General features: G+C 37.9%; 1 protein-coding gene across 2 annotated transcripts in view; it reads left to right on the top strand.

Annotated features, from left to right (window-relative positions):
- COL25A1 (collagen type XXV alpha 1 chain) overlaps nt 1-25,848 on the top strand; it is a 461,595-nt gene that overhangs the window by 365,447 nt on the left and 70,300 nt on the right. For both annotated transcript variants that reach the window (XM_065877601.1, XM_065877600.1), the window contains exons 11-13: nt 992-1,018; nt 3,591-3,635; nt 24,327-24,380. In XM_065877601.1, coding sequence (XP_065733673.1) covers nt 992-1,018; nt 3,591-3,635; nt 24,327-24,380 — 126 coding nt within the window. The remainder of the gene's footprint in view (nt 1-991; nt 1,019-3,590; nt 3,636-24,326; nt 24,381-25,848) is intronic.

Below are 25,848 nucleotides of genomic sequence, written 5' to 3'. Positions count from 1 at the left end.
AGAGCTTTTTACATGGAATGATAGAGTACCTGTAACTTTGTTAAAATATACTGAAATTAAAAGTATTTTTGAAAGAATTGGAAGAAAAGTGCTTAATATTTTTATTTAAAAGAGACATCAAAAGTCAGAATTACAGCTCTCTTTGTGCTCTTTTCTACCATCCCAAAGCATGCCTCGCTCTAAATAAAGCCAACAGAATTCCAGCACTGACTTTGTGGTCAAAAAATTGCTAAACCTCAGAACTGCCACATTTCCATTTTAAATGTAAATATTCCCATTCGTCTTCCTAAATATTACATTTCTTCTCCTCTCCTCCCCTGCCCCAGTGTCACAGTTTATGCAACAGCTGACAGCATCTTTTGTTCCCTTTTCTGGTGCACACTACATGCCACAACTGACCTTGGCATCGCCTAGTTTGTAAACAAGTTTTTGGGCAGGTCAGTTGGCCACATTTCATAAGAGGAAGAATAGAGCAAAACATGGTTCTTTGTAATGCCATTCGATGACTTCCTTTGCAAATCTGCTTCCTGAAGTTTTGCAGATGCAGAAGTCATAGAACGTGTCAGTGTACTGAGAACCGCGTTGCATTTTAAGTGCTTCTAGTAGCAACATCTCCAGCCTTCTATATGAGACTGATGTGATAGATTTGCAGGTATCTGAAGAAACAGATGTGCTGGAATGGCAAAGATTCTTTCTGTTTCGTTTTAGTTGAAATCTAGTTGATTTACAATGTTGTGACCCTTTTTTTTAAAGGAAAAAATCAGAATCCTACTGCATATGCTTAATGTTCTTCAAAAGAGAACAAGAGAGAAGAAAAGACCCATTGTGCACTTCCAACCGAAAATTTTCATTTTCCTTGATGTACAAAACATCACCATATTTCAGCATGACAAATATCAATAGAACCTTACGGAATAGGACAGTTTTAATCAGTCATTTAAGTTTAAATGGTTGCAATATTATGTTTATTGAATTGTTTTTCTTTTCCTAGGGTCCTCTGGGGTCTCCAGGACAAAAGGTAGAGTATAAATAATACTGTGAAGGTAATTATACTCCCATCGCCTAATGGCTAGTCAGAGAAGTGAATGGAATTAGCTACTGTAAGTCATGCCAAAGCAGTCTGGTTTGTGGATTCTGCTTTCTAAAAATACGGTCATGTAATGTTAGCCATTAGATTTCTAATCGACTCCATTATAGAAAAGTCAATAAATCCAGAGCAGACTCTTTTTAAGCTGTTTGCCAAACTTGTAGGTTATTGAGGTTTTAATTCAAATCCTTGTAAAACATCATGAGAAAACTTAGAATGTGAAGGGTCATAAGACATTGCAAATTAATTGCATGGTCTTGCACAAATATGTGATTGTTAAATGACTGTTAGACCAGAACAAAGGACATTCTTATTGCTTGGTGGCTATATTTAAGTGGTCCACTAGTGTCTTCCTTTGCTGAGGTAGCCCAAAAACTGGCTTCCTGACTGTCATTTCAACGTTATCCAGAGCCGTCAGAATTGACCCTTTACATTCTGATGGAGAAGGTCTAGCACTTCTAAAATTACATCAGTACATCAGTAGCAGGTAGATGGCCCTTTGCCAATAAAATATCACTAAGTCCCCATTCCCCATCACACCTCCCACCCCATAAAGATGACAAAAAAGAATATTTAGCCTGCGGAAAACTAAAGAAAATAATTGTATTACAACAGGTGGAAAAGTGATTATTCTTTATCTTTGGAATCCATCAAAGTTAGAGATGTTTTATCCCCCAAGCTTGGGCATGTGGCATCTGTTGAAACATAATCCCACAAACCAAGTAAAAGCCAATGCGTTGTGAGACAACTTGTGTATAGGAACAATTTGTCCTTAGCAATAATGTCTCTATTAAGTATGGTGTGAAATTGTAAAGCTACCCTAATCCACATGCGACCAGGATGAAATTACTGCCTCAGGCTTCGGGAAGTCCTTTAATGAGCCACTCAATATAATCACCAAGAAAGCACTAAGGAACTTGCTATCTCAATTTGTTTTGCATGTACTGACTATATTTTTAATAAACTTTATTTTTTAGAGCAGTTTTAGATTTATAATTACTATTTTAATTTTTTTCCATTATTCTTAAAGAAATTTAGTATTATACAGCTACTAAGAAAAATCTGTTTTCTAGTGCTAAACAAAAAAATAAGCACATCCTATTTAAAAATGGTTTCTACAGAGCCTCAAAGGAAGGTGCGTGAAGGGAAATCACTATTTGAAAACATTTGTTAATGTTTCTGTATCCAGTTAAATGTCAGATTTTCTCAGGTAGTAATTAGCTTTCTGATTCTCAGTTCAACCACCTATGTCCAATGATTGTAATCACCCCAGCACATGTGTGCACACTTCCAAGCGTGCGTGCACATACACACACACACACACTTAAGGTAATATTTTATGTGTAGAAGTTGTGTTGTTCCTAGCTGGTGTTTACCATTTGCAACATCCTTTCTAGTCTACTTTGGAAGATGTATTCACACTCATGTGGTTTAAACACACTCCCTGAGAGTCTCAGGGAAATGCTTTCAAATACAACAAATTTGAGTTTACAACATGGGTCCGTTATTTGTCTAACTGTGGAGCAAGTGGGTGTTATTTTAATTACCTTTCATTTTATGTTATTTAATTTCATGAAATTCAGGAGTTACTGCTACTGCTAGGCTTTTTCCAGATGAAACTAAGCATATTTAATTCTCTTTTTTTAATATTTGTTTATTTATTTGGTTGCGCTGGGTCTTAGCTGCAGCAGGTGGGCTCCTTAGTTGTGGTTCCAGGGCTCCTTGGTTGCGGCAGGCAGGCTCCTTAGTTGCAGCATGCAAACTCGTAGTTGCAGCATGCATATGGGATCTAGTTCCCTGACCTGGGATCAAAGCCGGTCTCCCTGCATTGGGAGCGCAGAGTCTTATCCACTGCGCCACCAGGGAAGCCCTGGCAAGTTTAATTCTTTTGTGTGTGTGTGTGTGTGTGTGTGTGTGTGTGTGTTTACATATTTATTTATTTGTAACATCTTTATTGGAGTATAATTGCTTTACAATGGTGTGTTAGTTTCTACTTTATAACAAAGTGAATCAGCTATACATATACATATATCCCCATATCTCCTCCCTCTTGCATCTCCCTCCCACCCTCCCTAGGTAGACACAAAGCACTGAGCTGATCTCCCTGTGCCATGTGGCTGCTTCCCACTAGCTATCTATTTTACATTTGGTAGTGTATATATGTCCATGCCATGTTTATTAAAAGCACCCAAATTTAGAGCTATGTGGCCTTCTGATAGCTCTAAATCTCAATTTATGATGTGAATTTCTTTAAAATCATATTAGCATTAAGTAGATATTTACAAACGTGGTTAAATTTAACTTAATGGTTTTTGGAAAAGCTTGATGAATCTGTTTACATTATTGTATATTTGAACACGGTAGATAAGATCTGAAAAACAGCCTCCCAGACATGTTTTTAGCAAGGTAAAGTTATGGCTGACATAACTGATACAATATAAATTTAGAATTGAAATATTTTGTGATTATGATATCAATTTATTTCAATCATGTGTCTACTCAGGGTTCTGTTGGAGCACCTGGAATTCCAGGGATGAATGGGCAAAAGGTGAGTTCTATAGAATATACTACTTTTGATCATTTGGAGAGGATTAAAATCACAAAGTTTTTCTAGCCAGTAATGTTGGTAATAAGTTTATGTGCTCATAAAAATATTACATATACTTTTAAAATATAGGAATATTATGGGGCAAATGATCAAATTAGTTTAATTTTTAAACTAGTGCATTAAATAGCCAGAAACTCTTAGAAAATTTTCCATTTTATTTTGGTATGTATGAGACACAACTATATGTTTCTCATAAATATATTTGGAGTACAAAACATGCTGTGTTTAACATTAATTGTGATAAAATGCACTCTGGTTTATTCTTGTCATGGCAGGCTAATATACATTATTTCTTTCATTAACAAAAGTTATTCCTACAGAGGGACCCTGTTGGAATCTTGTGAATTCAGAAGCAAGCTGTTTTTACTGTTAAGCAAAATTAGGAGTTAGACTTGCTAAGCTCTTTATTGTACTGTTAATAATGAAGGGAAAAAATGTAAGGAAAAAAGAACCCACAGCTCTGCATAGACATATCTATGTGCCTGTGTACATTTATTCGTGCAACATACTTGCAGCTGGACAAAGCAGCTAGCTGTATCCCACAGGTGGATCTGATATTCTGTGCTCCTCAACACTGCTGAGATTCCCTTCAATCTGGAACTTCTGCAGAGACCAGGAAAGCCATTGTGGTGGCTACCAAAGCCGCTATCTGGGCCCATCTACCAGGAGCCAAAGAGCTGAGCTAGGGACTTTCCTGTCTCCCTCAGAGCTTTTGGACTGGCCCTTTGGAATCCTGTGGCTCATCAGCTTGTCTTCCCAGAGGACTTTAAATCCATGCACTCTGAATTGATTTCTGAAATCATAGGGAGCCCAACCCTTACAGACTTCCTTGTGACCTCTCCCATGTTGTCCACATTTTCTTCTCCAATGAGACATAAACAATAACAATTTAAAACCTACTGAGTGGCTAAGAACATGTGTCTGCCACTTAGAGACTGTGTGAATTTTGGCAAAGTCCTTGAATTCTCTGGCCTCAGTTTCCTCATTTGTAAAAGGGAGACGGTAGCAACTCCTACCTAATAAGGTTAATGTGAGGCTTAATGAGGAAATAGACATAAAGCCCTTATGACCATGTTTGATATTACTATTAAACTTCTCCTTCATCTCATTTTAGTGAAATTCTGGAAATTTGATTGACCTATGTTTTTGGGTTTTTTTAAAATTTATATTTATTTATTCACTTATTTTTGGCTGCGTTGGGTCTTTGTTGCTGCCCGCAGGCTTTCTCTAGTTGCAGCGAGTGGGGGCTACTCTTCGTTGCAGTGCGCGGGCTTCTCATTGCGGTGACTTCTCTTGTGGTGGAGCACAGGCTCCAGGCGCGCGGGCTCAGTAGTTGTGGCTCGCGGGCTCTAGAGCACAGGCTTAGTAGTTGTGGCACACAGGCTTTGTTGTTCTGCGGCGTGTGGGATCTTCCTAGACCAGGGCTCAAACCCGTGTCCCCTGCATTGGCAGGTGGATTCTTAACCACTGCGCCACCAGGGAATCCCTTGACCTATGTTTTAAGAGACTCTCTTTTTCCAGAATTTCTCAATTCCCAAGTGAAATTAGTGTTGTCAGCCAAATCTTATGGTAGCCTGTGGTCCACAAATCAAATACTGGGCTAGTTAAATGCCCATGTCACAGCCCTATTTTCCACTTGGTAAAATGTATATCCATTCGCTTCACAAATCCTGGTAAAGACAGAAGCTTAACTTTCTATTTAGAATATTGCAGCTTACGGAGGGAAACATAAGCAAAAATTTGAAAGTGTATTCATTCTCTGAAGAATTTGAAAACTGTGTAACTCAAGATAATATTTAGAAAGGACAAAATAGGCATATAACATAAATGCTGTTTTTAACATTTGGTGAAAAACAAAACTTGTATGCCTAAGGTTAATGTTTCGCTTTCTCTTTTTCTTTTCTTTTTCCAACTTTGAGACAATCGTGAAAATTCGTAGAAACCTTTAGCCTGAAACAAAACAACTTTAAAACTGTCACATATATGCTTATGAAGACTGCATATTCTTTATTTTTGCAAAGGAAATATGCAATTTCCTTAGCAAGAGAAAGGAATGTGACATTTTCTTGTCCTACTCACCAAGTTTAACTTATATTTCAAGGAAATACACAGTTAATATTTGCAGTTTTATGTCTTGTTATACATCTTTATAGCATTTTTAAAGTGTTTTCTGTAAAACCTAGGGAAGCTAAATGATTTCATACTTTTATGAAGGTATCAGCAAAGTGTAGTTCAAGATTTTTTTTTCCTACTCCATAGAACTTAACTAAAACTTTGTGTTAATCCTAGCCATTATCTAACATTTGTAATACTTGTTACATCATCTTTAGGACAATAAGGTGCAAAAACATGAGTCCACTGAAAAAGCAGATCATTTAGACAGTAAAAACAAAGTTGAAAGTGGAGTAATAATTCTATACTTAAACCTATGAAATGTATCTTGGTTCTCTAGAATTTATTTTCCAGAAAGAGAGCTTACAATGACATTAATCATTTTTTAAAGCACCTCGATGTCCTTAAACTGTCATAAGAAAAAAAAGTTTTTGCACATCACAATTTCACTTTTTCCAAAGAAGTACTTTTGATGCTTAGAAGATCATTTTCAAGTAATGGTTAAGGATCAATATGATTTCTAAGCCATCAGGAACATGGCAAATAACAACTAGAAAATCAAAAGATTTCTCTCTTGTAAAAACAAAGAAACTGGTTTAAGCAAATATTTTGTTAGTCTACCCCTAAAATATTTCCCATCCATTCAGATTGACAAAATTGGTGTTTGGCTTTGGCCAATAACTTGATGATGACATTTTTTTTTACATTATTTTTCTTTAAATTTTGGTCAACTTGATTGCTAATCTGAATATTTCTTATTTGTGTAATGGTCCTCCAGTTCTTCAGATCGTACTGGGAAAAAAGACTTACATAAGCAGTAACGTGGCATTCAATTCCAATCTAGCCCCTTCTGGCATCACAATCTATCAAGGGCTACTAAGCACCCTTCTCTGAAAAGTGGGAGGTGGTGTGGTATGTGGTCCTTGCAGTCCGAGAGAGAAGCCTTCAAGTCCTTGTCCTTCTTCGGGCAGGTTACTTAAATGTTTCTAAGGCTCCAGTGTAACATATTAATATAGACTTTGCAGTATTAACTAGATAATGTATCTAAGTGAACATAATGTAGTAGGGGCTCAATAAATATTATCAAGTATCTGTAGTACTATCACACTTCAAGAATTTCAACAAATGAGCCCTAGGCTTACCCTCAAGAAGGAAGTGAAGCCAGTTGAATTTATGATGGGAAGAAAATGAAGATGCAAAGTCACACATGAAGGTAAAATATTTCTGTCTCCCCTGACTCTTTCTTCACTGATGCACCCCATTCCCAGTAGTTGGAATACAAATACTATAGATAAGGGAAAGAGAAAGAGGAAGACACATCTCACATTATTTCGGAAGCTCAGTCACCGGTGTGGGGTCGTGTAGGAGCGCTGACCTGGAGTTGAGATATTCTGTGCTCTTCCGCTTTGAAAGTTCCTCTTCCTCTCTAGGCTCCAGGCGGCTCCATTTGCAGAATGAGAGAAGGGGCTGTACTAATTTATTTCTAAGTCTCTAAGAGATACTGTGCATCCACAAAAAGTCACCCAAGTCTCTTTTCCAATTCAACCAGCTTCTAGCATCGTCTGTCTCCAGTTCTGAAAGCAGTTGTTTCCATAATTTGGACTTCTTCCCAATAGCCAAAGCAGTTAGGGTAAATGTAATGCTAGGTCTCACCTGAAAAAGTAAACTGTTGCCTTCTTTGCTTCTGGCTAATTGCACTGGGCACAAAAATTTCTGTAATTCTCATGAACAGATCTTGTTGGTTCAGAGATATTATAAACCTTTTATTTGTGCCCCTTCATTCATTCCCTCTCTCTCTCTCTCTCTCTCTCTGTCACACACACACACACACACTCACACACACACACACACACACATGCATATATGAAGAGATGTATATCTGAATATTTGTCAATTAAACCCTACTTAGATACTGGAGAAGTGGGCTTTAAAATTATTTTGTGGTAGAAGCATTTTTTAGACTAAAGAACCCTTTGACAAAATAAATTGCTGTCTGTAATTTTTGTTTCTCTATATATTTATATATGTATTATGTATATAATTTGTGTTTGTATATATATTTATATATTATATATATTTAAATATATATAGATATATATATATCTATATATCAACTCTTAATAGGTGTTATTAGAACACTGCTTTTTTTCTACTCTTTTTACATTTTCACTTTAATTGGCATACATAAGAATAAATCATCATTATGACAATATATTTGAATAGCAAGCAGTGCCCAGCACTGTGTAAATGCCATAGGGGAAAAGATCTGGGGGTAATGATAGGGCACATTAAAGGTCTACTTTGTGCAGCTGTCACATCCTTGTCTCTGTTACCATAAAATTAATGTTAAAGAGTTTCAGGATTAAAAGCAAATTATTTTGTCTAAGCAAGTTAGAATTTTTCTGAGGATCCAGATTCATAGTTTTGCTTCCAAAGCAAAAGATAAATATCACATGATCTTGTTTCATGTATTTTTCACATACTTTCTATAGTTTATTATATTTAAAACTTCACAATACAATATAAATAAAATATTGATATTAGTGTATCATCTTGAATCTATCCCAGATAGCTGTATGATTTTTAAGTAACATTAAAATTTAATTAGTTTATAGCTGTGGTATTAAGAGTTCCTTTTCATCTCTTATCCATGAGTCTCACAGTTCTCCACTGACATTAATCCTCACAGCATACTTCTAATGGCATTTTTATTGTAAGTATATTTAGAGAACAGATAAATGGAAGCTCTCAGACTTCCAAAGGTCAAGCTGTTGATTCAAGTCTATACAGTGAGCTATACACAACGAACTCAATATTTTTTATCCCTTATTCACTTTCTGTAACCACTAAATAAACTCTTTTCTTTTGCTACCTTTGACTTTATCATTAAAATGTCTGAATTAAATTCCTGAAGGATTTAAGTATGTTGTAGTTCTGATTATATCCTGACTAGGTAGCATAAATTTACCCAGTGATCTATTACCCAATATATTTATAACTTTCCAATTTTAGACTTTAAGAAAAGATATAGCTAGTAAATGAAGTGATTGATGTTTGATTCCAGATTAATTGATAGTTTAGGGAAATTGTCTTACAGCAATTTAATACTTTGCAGATTAAAGTTGAGAGTTAAATTATTTTTATTAATTTTTCTGCCTTTTGAAGTTAGTGACTATGTGCATTAGAATTCTAAGAATACATGACTGTGTTTTCTCTGGTAACTATGATAATAGAATGCTTTCTATCTTCTTGAAGAAACATCATCACTTTCCTATTACAGGATATTTCTCTTTTTTCCAATTTTATTGAAATATAATTGGCATATATCACTGTATGATTTTTAGGTATATAGCATAAAGGTTTGACTTACACATATAGTGATATGACTACCACAATAAGTTTAGTTGACATTCACCATCTCATATAGATAACAATAAAAAGAAATGGAAGAAAAAAAAAAAGAAAAAAGTTTCTCCTTATAGTGAGAACTCTTAGGATTACTCTCTTAACTTTCATGTACATCATACAACAATGGTAACTATAGTTATCATGTTGTACATTACATCTTTAGCATCTTATAATCCAAAGTTTGTACCTTTGGGGAAGGTCACCTCCCTGAAGTGGTCACCTTCTGTCAATTCCTACTCTACCCAAAACCTCCAAGCCCCAACCTCTGGGAACTACAAATCTGATCTCTTTTTCTGTGAGTTTGTTTTTTTGTTGTTTGTGTTTGTTTGTTTGTTTAGATTCCACATAAAGGTGAGATCATAAAGTATTTTTGTCTTTCTCTGTCTGACTTATTTCACTTAACATAATGCCCTAAAGGTCCATCCGTGTTGTCACAAATGGCAGTATTTCCTTGTTTATTATGGCTGAACAATATTCCATTGTATATGTATATACACCATAACTTCTTTATCCATTCATCTGTGGATGGACACTAGGGTTGTTTCCATGTTTTGGCTATTGTAAGTACTGTTGCTGTGAACATGGGGTGCAGGTATCTTTTTAATTTAGTGTTTTCATTTCCTTTGTATATATTCCCTGAAGTGAAATTGCTGAATCATGTGGTAGTTCTATTTTTAATTCTTTGAGGATCCTCCATACTGTTTTCCATAGTGGATGCACCAATTTACAGTCCCACCAACAGTGCACAAGTGTTCTCTTTTCTCCACATCCTCATGAGCTTTTGTTATCTCGTGTCTTTTTTGTTGATGGCCATTCTGACAGGTGTGATGCGATATCTCATTGTGGTTTTGATTTGCATTTCCCTGATGATTGGTGATGTTGAGCATCTTTTCATGTGCCTGTTGGCAATTCATATACAGGATCTTTCATATAGTAAAATCACATCATCCCTGAGTTCTATACATATATTCTCGGGCATTTTTATATACGAGCTTACTCTTAAAGGGACTTTTCACTCAATTTTACTTGTTGAGTGAAACAAAAGCTATTTCTGTTCTTTATATAATTAATTTTAAGTTCTTTTACAAGGAGATAAAAAGTTGGTTGAAAGAAGTACTGTAATGCTGGCTTGAAGTAAAGCAACTATAGTAATTTTTTTTTAAAAAAACACTTTCCCCCTGACTTCATTTAGGCTAAAGGGTAATATTGGGAGAGGGAAGACTAAGTAGTTGAGGAAATGGTGTTGGTGGGGGAAGGGGTGTGAGAGGAAGGAAAGCTGATCACAGACTGTTGCAAAACAAAGCAACAAGGGAAATGTGTTTGAATGAATTATGACATCATCAAGTCCACTTATTTTCCATTTTAGTTGAAAAGACACTATATTTTATAGATGAGATCACCAAAATATTATTTACCAGATCTGATTAAACTGCATATATAATCTGGTGATTTTTTAAAAAAAAACTTACCTTAAACGTTTTCATTGATTTATTCACCAGTTCCTTCAATCTTCCATTCAACAAATCTTTTTCAGCCTTTACTACTAAGTACAAGGCACCTTCTGAGCACGGACATTAATGTTGTCTCTGCCTCATGGAATTTCAGCCTGTGGTGAATAAGGACATTATATGAAGTTATACTAAAGATTTGTTAAATGACAATGCTGTTAAGTACTACAGCGGAGGAGCACAGGACAGCCTGGCCTGGTGCAAAAGGGTCAAGTAGTGCTTCCCTGAATAGGCGACTTTAGGTGCAACTCAGTGAACAGCAGTTGGTAAAGGGAAGAGAAAATATCACTACGTTGCAGTACTTACAGTTCAAGTTAGACAACCTTGGTCTTAGAATTTTGTTCCTAAAACACCATATTATTAACCACTTTAGGGTTTTTGTATTCATCTTGGACTACTTTTTTTTCCAAGTTTCTTACCGCTAAAATAGTAAGTCAATATAAATCACAGAGCCTGTTCTTGTATCATTAGATCTGGTCTCTGAATGACATTCTTGATTTTGAAATTTGCATTAAAAATAAGGCTGCAATGAAATAACTTATTGTGACAATCATAACAGCTTAACATTTACCCAATTCCATCTCTTTGATACTAGGCCACATTGCCAAGGGCATAGGAACCATTACCCAATTACGAAACAGCATCAGTGGGGTTAATTTAGGAGAAATTGAATTTCTTTCAGGATCTTCTTCTCTGTCTTCTCTGCCCAATGCAGAGAATAGAAGAGTGCAGTATGTAACACTAACGTATTTAGCATTTACTAACTGCCGGGCACTGTCCTAAGTTTACCTCACTTATTCCTCACAGCAATTCTATGAAGTGGATACTATTATTATCTCCATTTCATTAATGAGGAAACCAAGGCGCAGAAAGGATATCTTTCCCAGGGTCACAGGTATTTGCGGTAGAGTTCAACTTCAAAGCCAGTTTGTTGGCTCCAACTGTTAAGAGTGTGGATTTTTAATTCAGAAAATTCCATCTTTGCTGTTCAGTATTATGTGTGATCTTGGACAAGTTACTTTCCTTCTCTGAGCTTTAGTTTCTTCATCTGTCAAATGAAGATTGTCGTGTTCACCTCAAAGTTTGTTTTTGTTTGTTTGTTTATTTGTTTTTTCACCTCAAAGTTTAATTGGACAAAATAAAGGAAGTATAGAATGTTAACTGTTTATTTTAAAACATTATTAAAAAAGAGCAGACTATTTTCCACTTTGAATTGGGGGCATTAAGAACTCCATGACTCAGAAACCTCCTGGGTGTATAAGTGAATGTTAGTAAGAACTATTATCTCTTTCTACTACTTTTCACTGATCTTTAGAGTTTTTCCCGTTAAGACATAACCACTTACCATTTCTATGAATAATTAGGCACATCTCTTCCAAGTGAAAAGAATAATTTATCATTCAAACTATACACAGATTTATTATTAGGAACTATACTTTAGGAAAGAAGAAATTACCTGGGTTTTTAAACTTTAAGAAAGGGTATATTATCAAGGGCACGTTATGTTGCAAGTCATAGAATACTTAACAGAACTAGTTTTTAAAATAAGGTATTTATTGGTCATGTAACTTGAAGGTCCAGCACTCATGCAGGCTTCAGCGTTGCTTTGTCCTGGCACCTAAACCTCATCACTAAAAACCCATTTCTTCCATCTTGTCACTCTGTCTTTCACGTTGCTGCCTTCACTCTAATTCCTACTCTCCTCTTGGTTGGAAGGTGGCTGCCAATCATGCCTGGGGCTTCATTCTTTCCTATCTACATCCAGAGAGTGAATGAGAGTCTTTCCCCAAACATCCAATACCACTTTTGAGTTTCTTTGTCATTGGATACACAGAAGTCCCCGCCTCTTCCTCATTCCTGCACTAGGGGAATATCAGATGCTGATTAGCTATTGCCACTGCAGTTCCTTTTCTAGCAGCCCTAGTCATGCACAAAGTTGCAATAAACACTAATTATCTAATTTACAAGGGATTCGTGTAAGACACGAGAGCTGAACAAAGTGTGTTGTATCTGACTTATCCCAGTCCTAGCATCCTCTTCCAGGTCACATACCCCCTTCATCCATTTTGATATTTTGTCTTCCTAAAACATGTCTTTATTCTTAATCTTTTCTTTCCATAAGAGTACACGCAGAGAACAATATCTCTGATACACATAAAAGAGACCCCCACCCCACACTGTGACATCATGTTCCCAAGCTGGTTTTTGGTGACTTTTGCACCTTTTATAAGTTATTTAAAAGGGAATACTGCACAGTGTTTCCCTTAGGCCCAGGCAGTGTTCCTCTTCACCCTCCTTTGTCCCTCTTATGTTGGGTCCGTCCCCACGGGGTGAAAAGTCCACAGGGCCAAGGAGACATGCCCACTCAAAGCCCAGATCCCTGCTTCTAGATCACAGCCCAGGTACCCAGAACTCAAGAATTCCTGCTTCTGTTGTGCTGGGTCTGCTTCCGTTGCCCGTAGTGGCCTCTTCCCCAGGTCCATTTTCCCAAGGGTGAACCACACAGCTGGCGTGTGTGCCTGTACACCTGTGAGGGGCCTAGAGCAGCTATTGGTGGGGAGCTTTGGACAGAGCTTGCAGGCCGTGGTGTCCACACGCAGCCCCAAAGTCCCTTCTTGATGAATAAGAGAACTGGGGTTGGGAAGAGAAGGGAAGACATTAGCAGGGAGGGTTGAGATGGGGGATCATCCTTGTGTACTTCTCCCTAGACCTTCACATTTTAGGGGTGTGCTCAAGGCAGATCATTCTTCTCCCCTGTAAATTTCATCCAGATAAACTCAACTTAGCTATTTTCTGTGACCCCTAAATTCTTAGCTATCTCTTTGCATTTGAATTTCTGTGTTCAAATTATATCTAGTACATTTCTGTCTACGTTAGCCGTACAAAAAACGCGAATAAAAGTATTAACCACAAACTTATTTCTGAAATAGTCCATACTATAGCACTATTGATACAACTCTCATGTTTTCTTATTTTAGACATTTGTACTTTTTTTAAAAGCATAATGAAGGTTTGGTTATTAGGTTTAGTTTAGGTATTACTTTAATCAGTTTAGGACCCATTTCAGTAAATTATCTGAAATAGAATATTTTCATTAAGTTTCTGGCTGATAGAAGGGTCTACTTTTCTACTGTTATTCATATTACCAAGGTGGACAAAGAGATTTTAATTTTAGGGAGGGACTTTGCTGACTGGATAAACGAGACAAAACTCCCCTATAGGGATGCCCGTTCAACTCAACAGAAAGCTCAAAGAATTTTCTGTTTCTCTTTCACCAAGTAACAAAGCCTCTGCCTCCGGGAAAGAAACAGAAGAAGCATTAGGCATTGAGTACGCAAGTAGGAGCTAAAAACTACTGAATTGCTCCACATAAGAGACAGTGAAGCTGAATTCCCAGGATGGTTGAGGAAGGAGGGAAGGAAGGAGGAACGTGAGGTGGAAGGGGGAGAGAGGAGAAGGCAGAGAGATGAGGAAAGTCTGAGTGCTCTGTGATGGGACACCTTTCAGGAACCCCAGGTATTCAATCCTGAGCTCCCAAAAGACCTGAGGAGATGCAGACCTGCTAGAGAATGGACTTGAGGACACAGGGAGGGGGAAGGGTAAGCTGGGACGAACTGAGAGAGTGGCATGGACATATATATACACTACCAAACGTAAGGTAGATAGCTAGTGGGAAGCAGCCGCATAGCACAGGGAGATCAGCTTGGTGCTTTGTGACCACCTAGAGGGGTGGGATAGGGAGGGTGGGAGGGAGGGAGACACAAGAGGGAGGAGATATGGGGACATACGTATATGTATAACTGATTCACTTTTTTATACAGCAGAAACTAACACACCATTGTAAAGCAATTATACTCCAATAAAGATGTTAAAAAAATTTAATAAATAAATAAATAAAATAAAATGAGTCATGTCAAAAAAAAAAGACCTGAGGAGAGTGAATTTCTTGAGGCAACTGGTGAAGAACCAACTGACCCATCTGAATTGGTCTGGGGCAAAACAGAGATGACACATACAGATGTAAGAACTCAAGCAGAGTAGTGGGAAAGCAAATCCTAGACTTCCATAGCTGGTGAAATTGGGACTTGAGGCAAGTTTAATCAGATGTCTGAGGAATCTTTCTTTATGCCACCACTGACATGTTTAGTCCAACAACAACTAATAATAATAATAAAATAAAGTTTAATCCTTTACATCTGGGAGACGGTAAGCATTTAATCTCCCTCCACACACTGCATAGAATAAAAGCTGAGCCCCACAGAAGCTCAAGCAATTAGCTCTGTGTCCCAGGACCAGAAGTAGAAAACGTGGGATTAGACTGGAGGCTTCCTGAAGCAGCTTTCTCATTTTTTGCAAAAATTAAAGACAAAAGAAACATAATAAATATGAATGAGTTCTTTAGACACAAGTTACTCAGATAGAGGAAACACAAGATGGGGAATCGGAAGACCTGGTTTCTAATCTCACATCTGCCTCTTTGCGGCTCTTTGCTTCTGGAAAAGGTACTTCCCCTTTCTGAATGTGTTTCTTCATCTATTAAGAATGGCTGGCTTGGTTCCTTTCAACTAAAATATTGCCCTTGGGACTTCCCTGAAAGTCCAGTGATTAAGACTCTGCACTTCCACTGCATGGGGCATGGGGTCAGTCCCTGGTCGGGGAACTAAGATCCCGCGTACCACGCAGTGAAGCCAAAAAAAGAGAAAATATATATATATATATTGCCCTATTTTGTGAGTGCTTCTGCTTAGGGAGAAGCATTTTGTTAGAATTTTGTTAGAATGAGTTCATGAGGTAAATGATGACACATGTAAGTTTTCTGGGAAAGTTGAGATGACGTGATAATTTATACAGCCAGTATTGCCCCAGCTACTAGTTGCCCTTCACTGAGACACATGGGGCGAGGGAAGGAGCAGATGCAAGAGGGGAGATAACCGAATAGATAGAAATATTTCTAATGGCCTGGTCTCTGTACCCACAGGCACAACTGTTGGAGCCTTCAGTCCTCTAGGCGACCACTCTTGCCCTGACAGAGTCCTGAAGGGGCTCAGGGCTTTTCCTTGGCAACAATGAAAGTTCTGCTTATTCCCGGTAGCCTGCCCTTTACGGGACTCCTCCCCTCCACTAACTCCCGCTCTTCACTGACCCCAGGCTAGTCCTCTACTTTTCAATTCTGTTTCAGACTGACCTGCGGGACATGGACATGTCACTGCTGGGTTAACATCTCTCCCATCTTTTTCCTGGGTCCCTGTCTCTTTTCTCACCGCTGTCTTTCGCCATAGTCCAGACAAAGCCATCTCTTGCCACCAGATTTATAGGTCTTTTCCAGTTTCCCAGCAGAAAAGTCTTGCTGTCTTCCCCTCTTACTAGGCCTGTAAGGGCTTCACATTTTCATATAGGCTTAATGTATTCGCATCTCCTGTGTTCATCCATTCCTCCAACATGGATGTACTGAACAATTATTATGTGTTAAGGTATAGTGGAGAGCGGGTGGGAAATCTGGTCGCCAAGTAAAATACAGAAGCCTCAATCAAATTTGAATTTCAGATAAACAACCCATCATTTTTCATGTGATATGTCCATTCAATGTTTGGGATACACTTAATTAAAAATTATTGGTTGTTTATCCGAAATTAAATTTTAGCTGGGTGTCTTGTATTTTTGTTTGCCAAATCTGGCAATCCTGATGGGGGTGACGGAAGAGGAACCAAAAAATTCTCCCTTAGGTGGAAATTAGTGCAGCGGGGAAAGCAAAGTAAGATAATGGGTGGGCATAGGGAGTGGTGGTGTGTGGTGGTGGGTATTCCAGGCAACCCCTGTAATAAGGGGACAGTTGCTCCAAGGCTGAGAAGATGAGAGAGTAAATCCCTGGATATCAGAGGGAAGGTGGTCCGCGGGAGAGAAGCCCAAATGCAAAGACTGTGGGCCAACTCCTGCCTAGCATCTTGAAACAAAGAGTTCAATGTGGCTGGAGTGGCAGAAGGTGAGGTCAGAGAAGCAAGGGCCAGACCTTGCAGGGGCCCTTATTCCGAGTGCGATGGGACAGCCTTGGAGAGAACTGAGTGAAGGAATTATAAGTTGAGGAATTATAAGTTGACTTGCTGTTAGGAGAATGGTGGAGGCCAGTGGGTGGCACGGAGGTGGGTTAGGAGGTCCCTAGGGTCAGCCTCTGCCCTCGCACCAACTGTGGCTCCCCTGGCCCCTCAGCAGCCTCTGCCCCAGATCAGTCCTCCGCTCTCAACCCCACACACACTACCTTCCTTGGCAGAGTCCAGTGGTGGATTTTAACTCCACAATGGCGTCTCCATTATGAAGTCTCGCCGTACGTTGACTTGACTGAATACTGATGTGCTCCTTCCCTGCTTTTAAAGGTTTCTGGTTCATCGTGTCTTCTAATAATTATATAATTTTATGGTTTAAACTAATGCTGTTTGATAGAAACATAAAGCAACTCCAAATACAAGCCACATATGTAAATGTGAATTTTCTAGTAACCACATTTTTTAGGTGTTTAAAGAGCAGGTAATATTAATTTTAATGATATGTTTTATTTAACTGAATATATCTAAAACTACCATTTCAACATCATATAAATTAATATTTTAAGGTTAATAGTATTTACATTATTAATGAGACATTTTACATTGTTTTTTTACAACTGAGTCTTCAAAATCGTATTTTATGCTTACATCACATCTCAAAAACTAGCCTTATTTCCAGTGCTAGTGGTACCATATTGGACAACACGAGTTTAAACTCTGCTCATTTTCAGGGTTCATCCCATACCACAGTCTTTATGGCATGGAAACGGGGCGGGGGGTGGTCAGAGAGAAGTGGGACAATTGCCTAGGGAGCAAACGGGATCAAATAATGTGGGATTGAGAACATTTTTCCATTGAAATTCTAAATACATTGGTGCTAGACATCTGTAAACAACGAATAAATTACCAGTTTATGGTTTAGCTAGTATAAAAATCTAGTACGGACTACTCTGATTCCATTATGGCTGTGTGGCTTAATTTTTGGTGTTTGTTTCCAACTTGTCCTTCTACTTTGTGCTATTTAATGCCAGGTTGTACAGTTCTCAATGTATTGAACTATAACATCATCAGAGATTTGCTTCTTGTTGAATGCAGTGGTTGACAATCTCCAATATACAAGTGGGTTGTGCTTTTGATTTTACATTATATATATATATATATATATATATATATATATAGACAACATATATAGAAAAAAACTGATACATTAGTTCAGTGGGTCAACCCACACAAACTCATGTAAAAAGGTGGAGCTAAGCTGTAATATTATTAGAGTAAACTGGATCTCCCTTAAGTCAAATTTCTTAAACTAGGGGTGTGTACCCCTGGGAGTTCATGGAAGTGGACTGGAGTACAAAAAGACAAAGGATTTATTTAGAGCATTAATAACACTTGAGGTTTGGGGCAAGGATTCTCATTTTATAGTTTTGTGTGGTAAAATGCTACATTTCTAGACATTTCAAGGTAAAATATGTTGGTCATTTTCTACCTCCTACCTTCGCCCAAGTTTCTATTCATCCTCCCTGGCATTAGGGGACTAGGGTGGAAGACTAAACTAAATGAACTAGAGAGGGGGAAAATAAATATGAATGGAGAGCAGAAACTCCATTTTCCTGACTCTTCCCCAGATAGTTCTAACTGGAAGTCCCTGTGGGCACCTCACTGCCTTCAGAGAATCTTCCTCTACCAAGGGTTATCTACCCAATAGCTACCAGAGCCTCTGAGGCTCTGAAGCCTCATACAGGGTCACCCGACTCCCCACCATGACTACCTGCAGGAGAGAAATGGCTGGCGGCCGGTTCTGCTCACCACTTAGGCCACTGAGATCCTTCTATGCGCTGTCACTGTCAGGAAGAAAGGCCCAGTCCACCCAATGCTTTAGAGAGGTATCAGTGACCAATGCTGCCTGTTTTTAGTCTTCATTTTATTACACACAGGCACCAACGCCACCAACTCCAGTGGTAGGAGAACAACCTTAAGACTGATACCATGTTATGTTCAATATCATTCATTTCATCTGCTGCTGTTTCATGTTCCTTGTACAGTAGTCCCCAGCCCCATCCGCAGGGAATACGTTCTAAGACCCCCAGTGGATGCCTGAAACCGAGGAGGGTACTAAGCCCTATATATACTATGCTTTTTCCTATATGTACATACTTATGATGAAGTTCAATTTAGAAATTAGGGGCAGTAAGAGAACGTCTGAATTGGCCCATATTTGGGGACATTATTAAATAAAATAAGAATTATATAAACACAAGCACTGTGATACCACAACGGTCGATCAGATAACTTAGTGGCTACTAAAGGACTAACGGGCAGGATGCGCTGGACAAAGGGACGATTCACGTCCTGGATGGGATGCAGCAGAATGCACCAGATGTCATCACGCTACTTGAAACAGCACACAGTTTAGAACTTATGAATTGTTTGTTTCTGTAATTTTCCATTTGATATTTTCAGACCTTGGTTGACCATGGGTAACTGAAACCAAGGAAAGCAAAACAGAGGATAAGGGGGAACAAATGTAGTTCTGTTTAGATGAGTTCTCCCTGAAAATGGAGTACTTAAAGGAAACAAAGCTATATTGACAAGGTGAATGTAAAATTATACTACGCTAAAAATTTAAAGCTGTAACCCTTTGTGATTGAAGTGACAGGGAGCAGTATTACTGCTAAATGGCCTGTTTCTCTTTAGCACTCAATTTTGTAGGAAAATGACATTCCTTTCTATTGTTAAGTATTCTTTCAAGATGCCCCTGAATAGCAGTAACTAAAATAACTGTAAAAGCCTTGGGTGATGTTTTACATTAGAGTTCTAAAGAGTGTTTGGTTTAAAAAAAAAAGAAAGAAAGAAAGAAAGAAAGTAAGCAGCGTTATCCTTCTTAAAAGTCAGTTCAGGGGCTTCCCTGGTGGCGCAGTGGTTGAGAGTCTGCCTGCTAATGCAGGGGACACGTGGTTCGAGCCCTGGTCTGGGAGGATCCCACATGCCGCGGAGCAACTAGGCCTGTGAGCCACAACTACTGAGCCTGCGTGTCTGGAGCCTGTGCTCTGCAACAGGAGAGGCCGTGATAGTGAGAGGCCCGCGCACCGCAATGAGGAGTGGCCCCCGCTTGCCACAACTAGAGAAAGCCCTCGCACAGAAACTAAGACCCAACACAGCAAAAATAAATAAAATAAATTAATAAACTCCTACTCCCAACATCTTCTTTAAAAAAAAAAAAGTCAGTTCAACTTATTTTTAGCTTAAATACACTAGGAATAGCCCTAGAATTTAAAGCGTAAGAGAGAAAACTCTATCAATCTACCTGTAGTTAAGATGTTAGCTGCTAGTTTGCTTCACTGCTGTCTTTGGAATGTCCTTAGTAGTTGTGAATATGAGATGCATTCAGAACTAGATGAATAGATTATCCGGTAAACATGAGACTAGTTCCCACACGCACAAAACCCAATTCCCATTTTTTTGGTCTATACTTCTCTGATATATTTCTCTGTATATGTACTTTTTTACTATATTACGTAGTAAAGTAATATCATTGTAACTTTGTTTGAAGAAGCCTCATGATATTTTGTCCTCATATACCAGAAAATATTAATATGACATACACTTGATTCTTCATTAAGACTTCCCTTTGATTTCTATTTATCATGCCTCTTTATGAAGTGCAAGAAAACTTTGCTCAAAGAAAAAAGTTTCATCTCAATTAGATGTCCTCTTAAGGTATTTATGTAGATATCTCTTTTCTCACTCAAAGACAAGCTCTCTGGGCACAGGTACCTGTCATGTCTATTTCATCTTTATATCTCATGCAACACTCTGCTCAGAATAAAACATATAGTAAATTTTCACTAAACGTTAGTTGAATGAATTAATGCCTTCCAGAATCCCACTGCTTGGCCTTGGTACTCAAAGTTGTACAGCATTTCATCTGTAACATTCCTTTAACACAACCTGGGAAACTAAATTTGAATAATAACAGTATGTTCCATAACCTCTTAATCTGAGTTTGAATATATTTCTCTTGTTGTAACTTTTTACAAAGGTAAAATGTTACGAGCCATGTTTCCTTTTTATCTTCCCTTGATTCATTCAGGAAACAGCCTTATTCACTTTTTAGCTTTTTTTGTGGGGGGGGGTGGTACACGGGCCTCTCACTGTTGTGGCCTCTCCCGTTGCGGAGCACAGGCTCCAGACGCGCAGGCTCAGCGGCCATGGCTCACGGGCCCAGCCGCTCCGTGGTATGTGGGATCTTCGCGGACTGGGGTACGGCAGGCGGACTCTCAACCACTGCGCCACTAGGGAAGCCCCACCTTTTAGCTTTAAAATCTCGCTACATACCTATGTAACCTTACAAGTGATAAACGTAAAACGGCCCCAGTAAATTCTCATTTGTGCTTATTAAAATGGCCACAGGGACTTCCCTGTGGAAGTACCACAACTACTAAGCCCATGTACCACAACTACTGAGCCTGTGCGCCTAGAGCCCATGCTCCGCAACAAGCAAAGCCACTGCAATGAGAAGCCATTTCTCTAGTTGCAACTAGAGAAAGCCCGCACGCAGCAACGAAGACCCAATGCCCCCAAAAATAAATAAATAAAAAAAAATAAAATAGCCACAAAAGTAATTAAAATTGTGATATCCAATGCTGATGAAGTTGTGAAAAAGTAACAGAGTGGATGCCTAGAAAAGCAGATAAATCTCAGATCCCTTTTGGAAAGCAACTTAGAAATATTTACATAGATGTTTATTTTAATTTACCTTTAATAGCAAAAATTGGAAACAACCTAAGTATTCAGCAATTTGGGACAGCTTAAACAAATGATCACACCTGACTTTGATAGATGATAAACGATTCACAAGACAATCACAAATACTGTGTAAAAACAAACGTGTGGTATAAAATAATAAAAAATCGGAACGTCAAACTATGTAAGAAGCTTACAATTGCTTGAAATATGAAAGTATAAATTTAAACGACTAGAAGGAAACAGGACAAAATGAAAACAGTTATGATAGAGTGATGGGATTATGGGTGCAATTTTTTGTTTCCTTTTACATTAAAAGATTATTTTAACAAAATATAAAATCAAAGGGAAAAAAAGGATCAAGTTTTAGTCCCTCGATGTTCATATTTTAAGAAGGATGTTGTGCAGACACCTAAGCAACATTTGTCTTCCTTGCTTCAAAATCTCAGCATGTATTTTGTCTGGTTCCAGGGGCTTAACCATTTTTTAAAAAAAATAATTCTGGCTACCATAGTTATTCTTTGAAAGTCTAAACAAAGTTTGTATTGTTCCCTGGCAGCATCTCGTTTGCATTAAACCATGAGTTACGATATTAGTGCCTCCTGGTGTAAGTTTTTTGAAGAAAACAGACTCGATAACTCTTTTTCTGGTTGCATAGTAAATGACAGTCCTCTTTCAGGACGTATTCAATTTCCATTGGAGTTCTTACCCTTGGTTATGTACAAATGGCTTATCAAAATTTTCTTATAATAGCCATCGTTATTGTAAGTCAACATTTTTGCTATTTTATCGAGGAAAGAGCAAATGATTATAGTGTAACTTTATGTAGGAAGCAGAATTTCTTCCATGAGTTAAGACTTTAACAATTACAATAATCCAGTATAAGAGAAAAACATTTTTCGCTCTTCTAGAAAGACACTATTAACTTCACATCGCTTAGTTTATCTGGTAGGTGAACAAAAATCATCTTTATAGAAGTTACATTTAATTCAGGTCTGTATACATTCTGGAAGGTCATTTATAAATGGGGAGTATAAACCAAACGATAATAAGGATAGAAATATTCTTCATCAACTCTCCCAGTTTCGAGATGCATTCATTCATTCAGCAACACGTCATTGTACTAAAAGCACAACCTCTTAACGCAGAGTTGTGTACATCTGGAAAAATTACCTCTCTGTGCCTTAGTTTCTCCATCTATTAAATATAGATAGAGATAGTACTTACCTTATAGACATTTGTGAGAATTAAGTGAGTTAATGAATACAAAGCTACTGGAACTTAAGAAATGTTGCTGTTTTACTAATGTAGGTGTTCTTGAAGGTGAGAGCACAAATACTAAAATGGCACAATTTCTGCCCTCCAGACCACCTAGAAAACATTCTTAAAAAATCAACTTGGTTTGCCGTTAGCCTAAAACTGCTCTAAAAAATAAAGTCAATTTTTTTAAATCAACTAAGTAGCAACTTTTTTTTTTTTTTTTTTTTTTTTGCTGTTCGCGGGCCTCTCACTGCCGTGGCCCCTCCCGCCACGGAGCACAGGCGCCGGACGCGCAGGCCCAGCGGCCACGGCCCACGGACCCAGCCGCTCCGCGGCACGCGGGATCCTCCCGGACCGGGGCACGAACCCGCGCCCCCTGCATCGGCGGGCGGACCCTCAACCACTACGCCACCAGGGAAACCGCTAAGCAGCAACTTTTTAACCCTCAGGGGAAAGAAACTTGCCGAGAAGTTGAAGCACATAATAAATGGCTTTGGGAATGTTTATAAATGAAAATGAAATTCTAGTTGCTCTACGTTTGAGCTACACGGAAGTATTAAAAGCTACACTTTCTTTCTTCTCCCAATTTTACTGAGATACATTGGACACATGACATTGAATTAGTTTTAGGTGTACAACATAATGGTTTGATACATGTATATACTGTGAAATGATTACCACAATAAGTTTGGTTAACATCCATCATCTCACATGGTTACACTTTTTTTTTTTCCTTGTGGTAAGAACTTTTAAGATCTACTCTCTTAACAGCTTTCAAATATACCATACAGTATTGTTAACTACAGTCGTCATGCAGAATATCTTTCCTTTGCTTTTGAGCGCAAGAGACTTCCGCTTTGGAAAACAATTGCTGGTTCAGAGTCTAGAAAGATTGATATACATCATCATCTTTCTGAAATGGAAAATCCTTCTAGCTAATAGCCATCATCTTTTTCTCAAATGCCTATCAGTCAATATGACAATGAAAACCACAACTCCTAATGTTTATTTTAATTATATTTACAGTGAAACTGGAAAGAGAAATCAAAGCCATTTTTACTTTTGTGTCAAATGTGTCTAAATGAGTTAAGTAGATGTTCAAAGGTGTGTATATTCTTCAAGATTTAGGTTTGGAGATGCTCATTTGTTTAAGTCTAATAAATAGAATGATTTAGTCTCTATTTTCCTGAGCTGATGAATCATTTGAAAGTTCTCCATCAAGAAAGTCTTAAATTTTCAGATGTCTTTTACTCATTCAACAAATATTGTACCTAGCATATACCTAGCTATATGTACCTAGCGTCATGCTAGATATTCATTTCCATTGGCAATTTGCTTTCACTTTCTCAGTGGAGAAAAAACTCAACACAAGGAAATAAGCCCTCTTGTATCCTCGGTCCCTAGCACATAGAATTTTGGACCAAACAAGCTAACTTGTGTAACTAGTCTAACATACTATGTACTTCTTGAGCATTATTGGATGGTTATATCCTCTAATGAGCTATGTAATGTGTTGATTTTGTCTGTTTTATTTAGTAGTATCTATTTTATATTTTGAGGGTGAACCCGGGTTGCCTGGAGCAGTAGGACAGAATGGAATACCAGGGCCAAAGGTTAGTACAAAGAAAACCAAGCAGAATCATTTGAGGCATGAGTTTTCATGAGATTGTAAGCTGTTACACTTTTTTTATATTCCACTGGTTTTACTTGGATGGAATTTTTTGTCAGTAATATAATACACTATAGTATAAAAGTTTGTGACTAAAGAACAAGTGATGTTTGTGATTAGCATTAAAAATGCGGAGAAACAGTGTAGGATATGTCTAAATTTTTATTTCTGAGATACTTAAATAACATGAGAAAGCCTGTGTTTCAAATGTGACTTTGTCATTTTACCACTTAATGAACATATTACAACATAGGCCATGTCCATACTGCCAACATTTGCATAATTTTTACAAGATGTACTAAAGATGTTCACAGTGCCACTGTGACTTTTCCTCAAGATTTGGCCACCTCCAAGGCTTACACAACCTAACCAGTTAATCAAATGAAGAGCATAATAAAAATGTGGCATGTTTGAAATTTAAAAATGGATGTAGTCTGAATTACTAAGTAGGGAAAAAATGTAATAGAGTTTTTTTGGGGGGTTCCAAATTTCCTTTGTTTTTGAAGAACAAATTAATCTTAAATATAAAAAGATTGGTGACAGTTTAGTTTAAACCAAATAGGCAGACAAATCCCAAGTCCTTTGATGAGTGACCATCCCTTGAAGTACAAAACTAATGTCTAATCCCATCAGCTGTGCTGGTGTGTATCCATAGCCACAGATGCTTGTCAGCTGATTTTACAGATCACATTGCTATTGACAGGAGCCTAGGACAGACCTAAAATTTATAGACCTGTCTTTTGTCCTGCAGGAGAGGAAAGAAAATATTCCTTCTGGGACGACAGCCATTTTCCTGTCTTCTTCCCTCTCTTGCTCCATGCTAAAATGCCAAATGATAGGAGTTAATGCTTAATATATGTTCTCAGTACTATTCTTCTGTTGCCTAGCGACCATCAGGATGGCTGCTGAGCAGTGAAAGGTAACCAGAAATTCAGAAAGCCAAAGGGTCAGGCGGAGTTTCAGGGGGTGAAAAGAGTGTTGCCTTCAAACAGACTTCTTGAGTGAATTATAATTTTAAAAAACACAATAACCACCTTAAAAATCATTTTTAAAGTAGTCTGATCTTATTGCAACACTTTCTCAAGCTTTTCTTAAGAGGAATATTATCATAATGTGTGTGATTTGCTTTAGATTTATTCTCTGACTCTGTCCCCTGTCCCTTCCTGGGTAAAGTGAAAATGAGATTCTTTTCAGAACACAATTTTGCATTTTAGTCCTTGTACTGTCATGGTCATCATTTTGAGTAAAGACATCTCTCCTAAACTCACTTAGAGTCTGCCCCAATATAGTATCTTTTCTGAAAAAAACTAATGCCTCCTAAAGTACACCTAACTTGGAACGTAGTGGTTAACAACAGATTGAAGAGAGTTCATGACATTGTGAAGGGGTCCAAGTCCAGGCCTTAGTCACAT

This window comes from Phocoena phocoena, chromosome 5 (genome assembly GCF_963924675.1).
Source record: "Phocoena phocoena chromosome 5, mPhoPho1.1, whole genome shotgun sequence".
Taxonomy (NCBI): Eukaryota; Metazoa; Chordata; class Mammalia; order Artiodactyla; family Phocoenidae; genus Phocoena; species Phocoena phocoena.
This window is presented reverse-complemented; position numbering and strand designations above follow the sequence as displayed.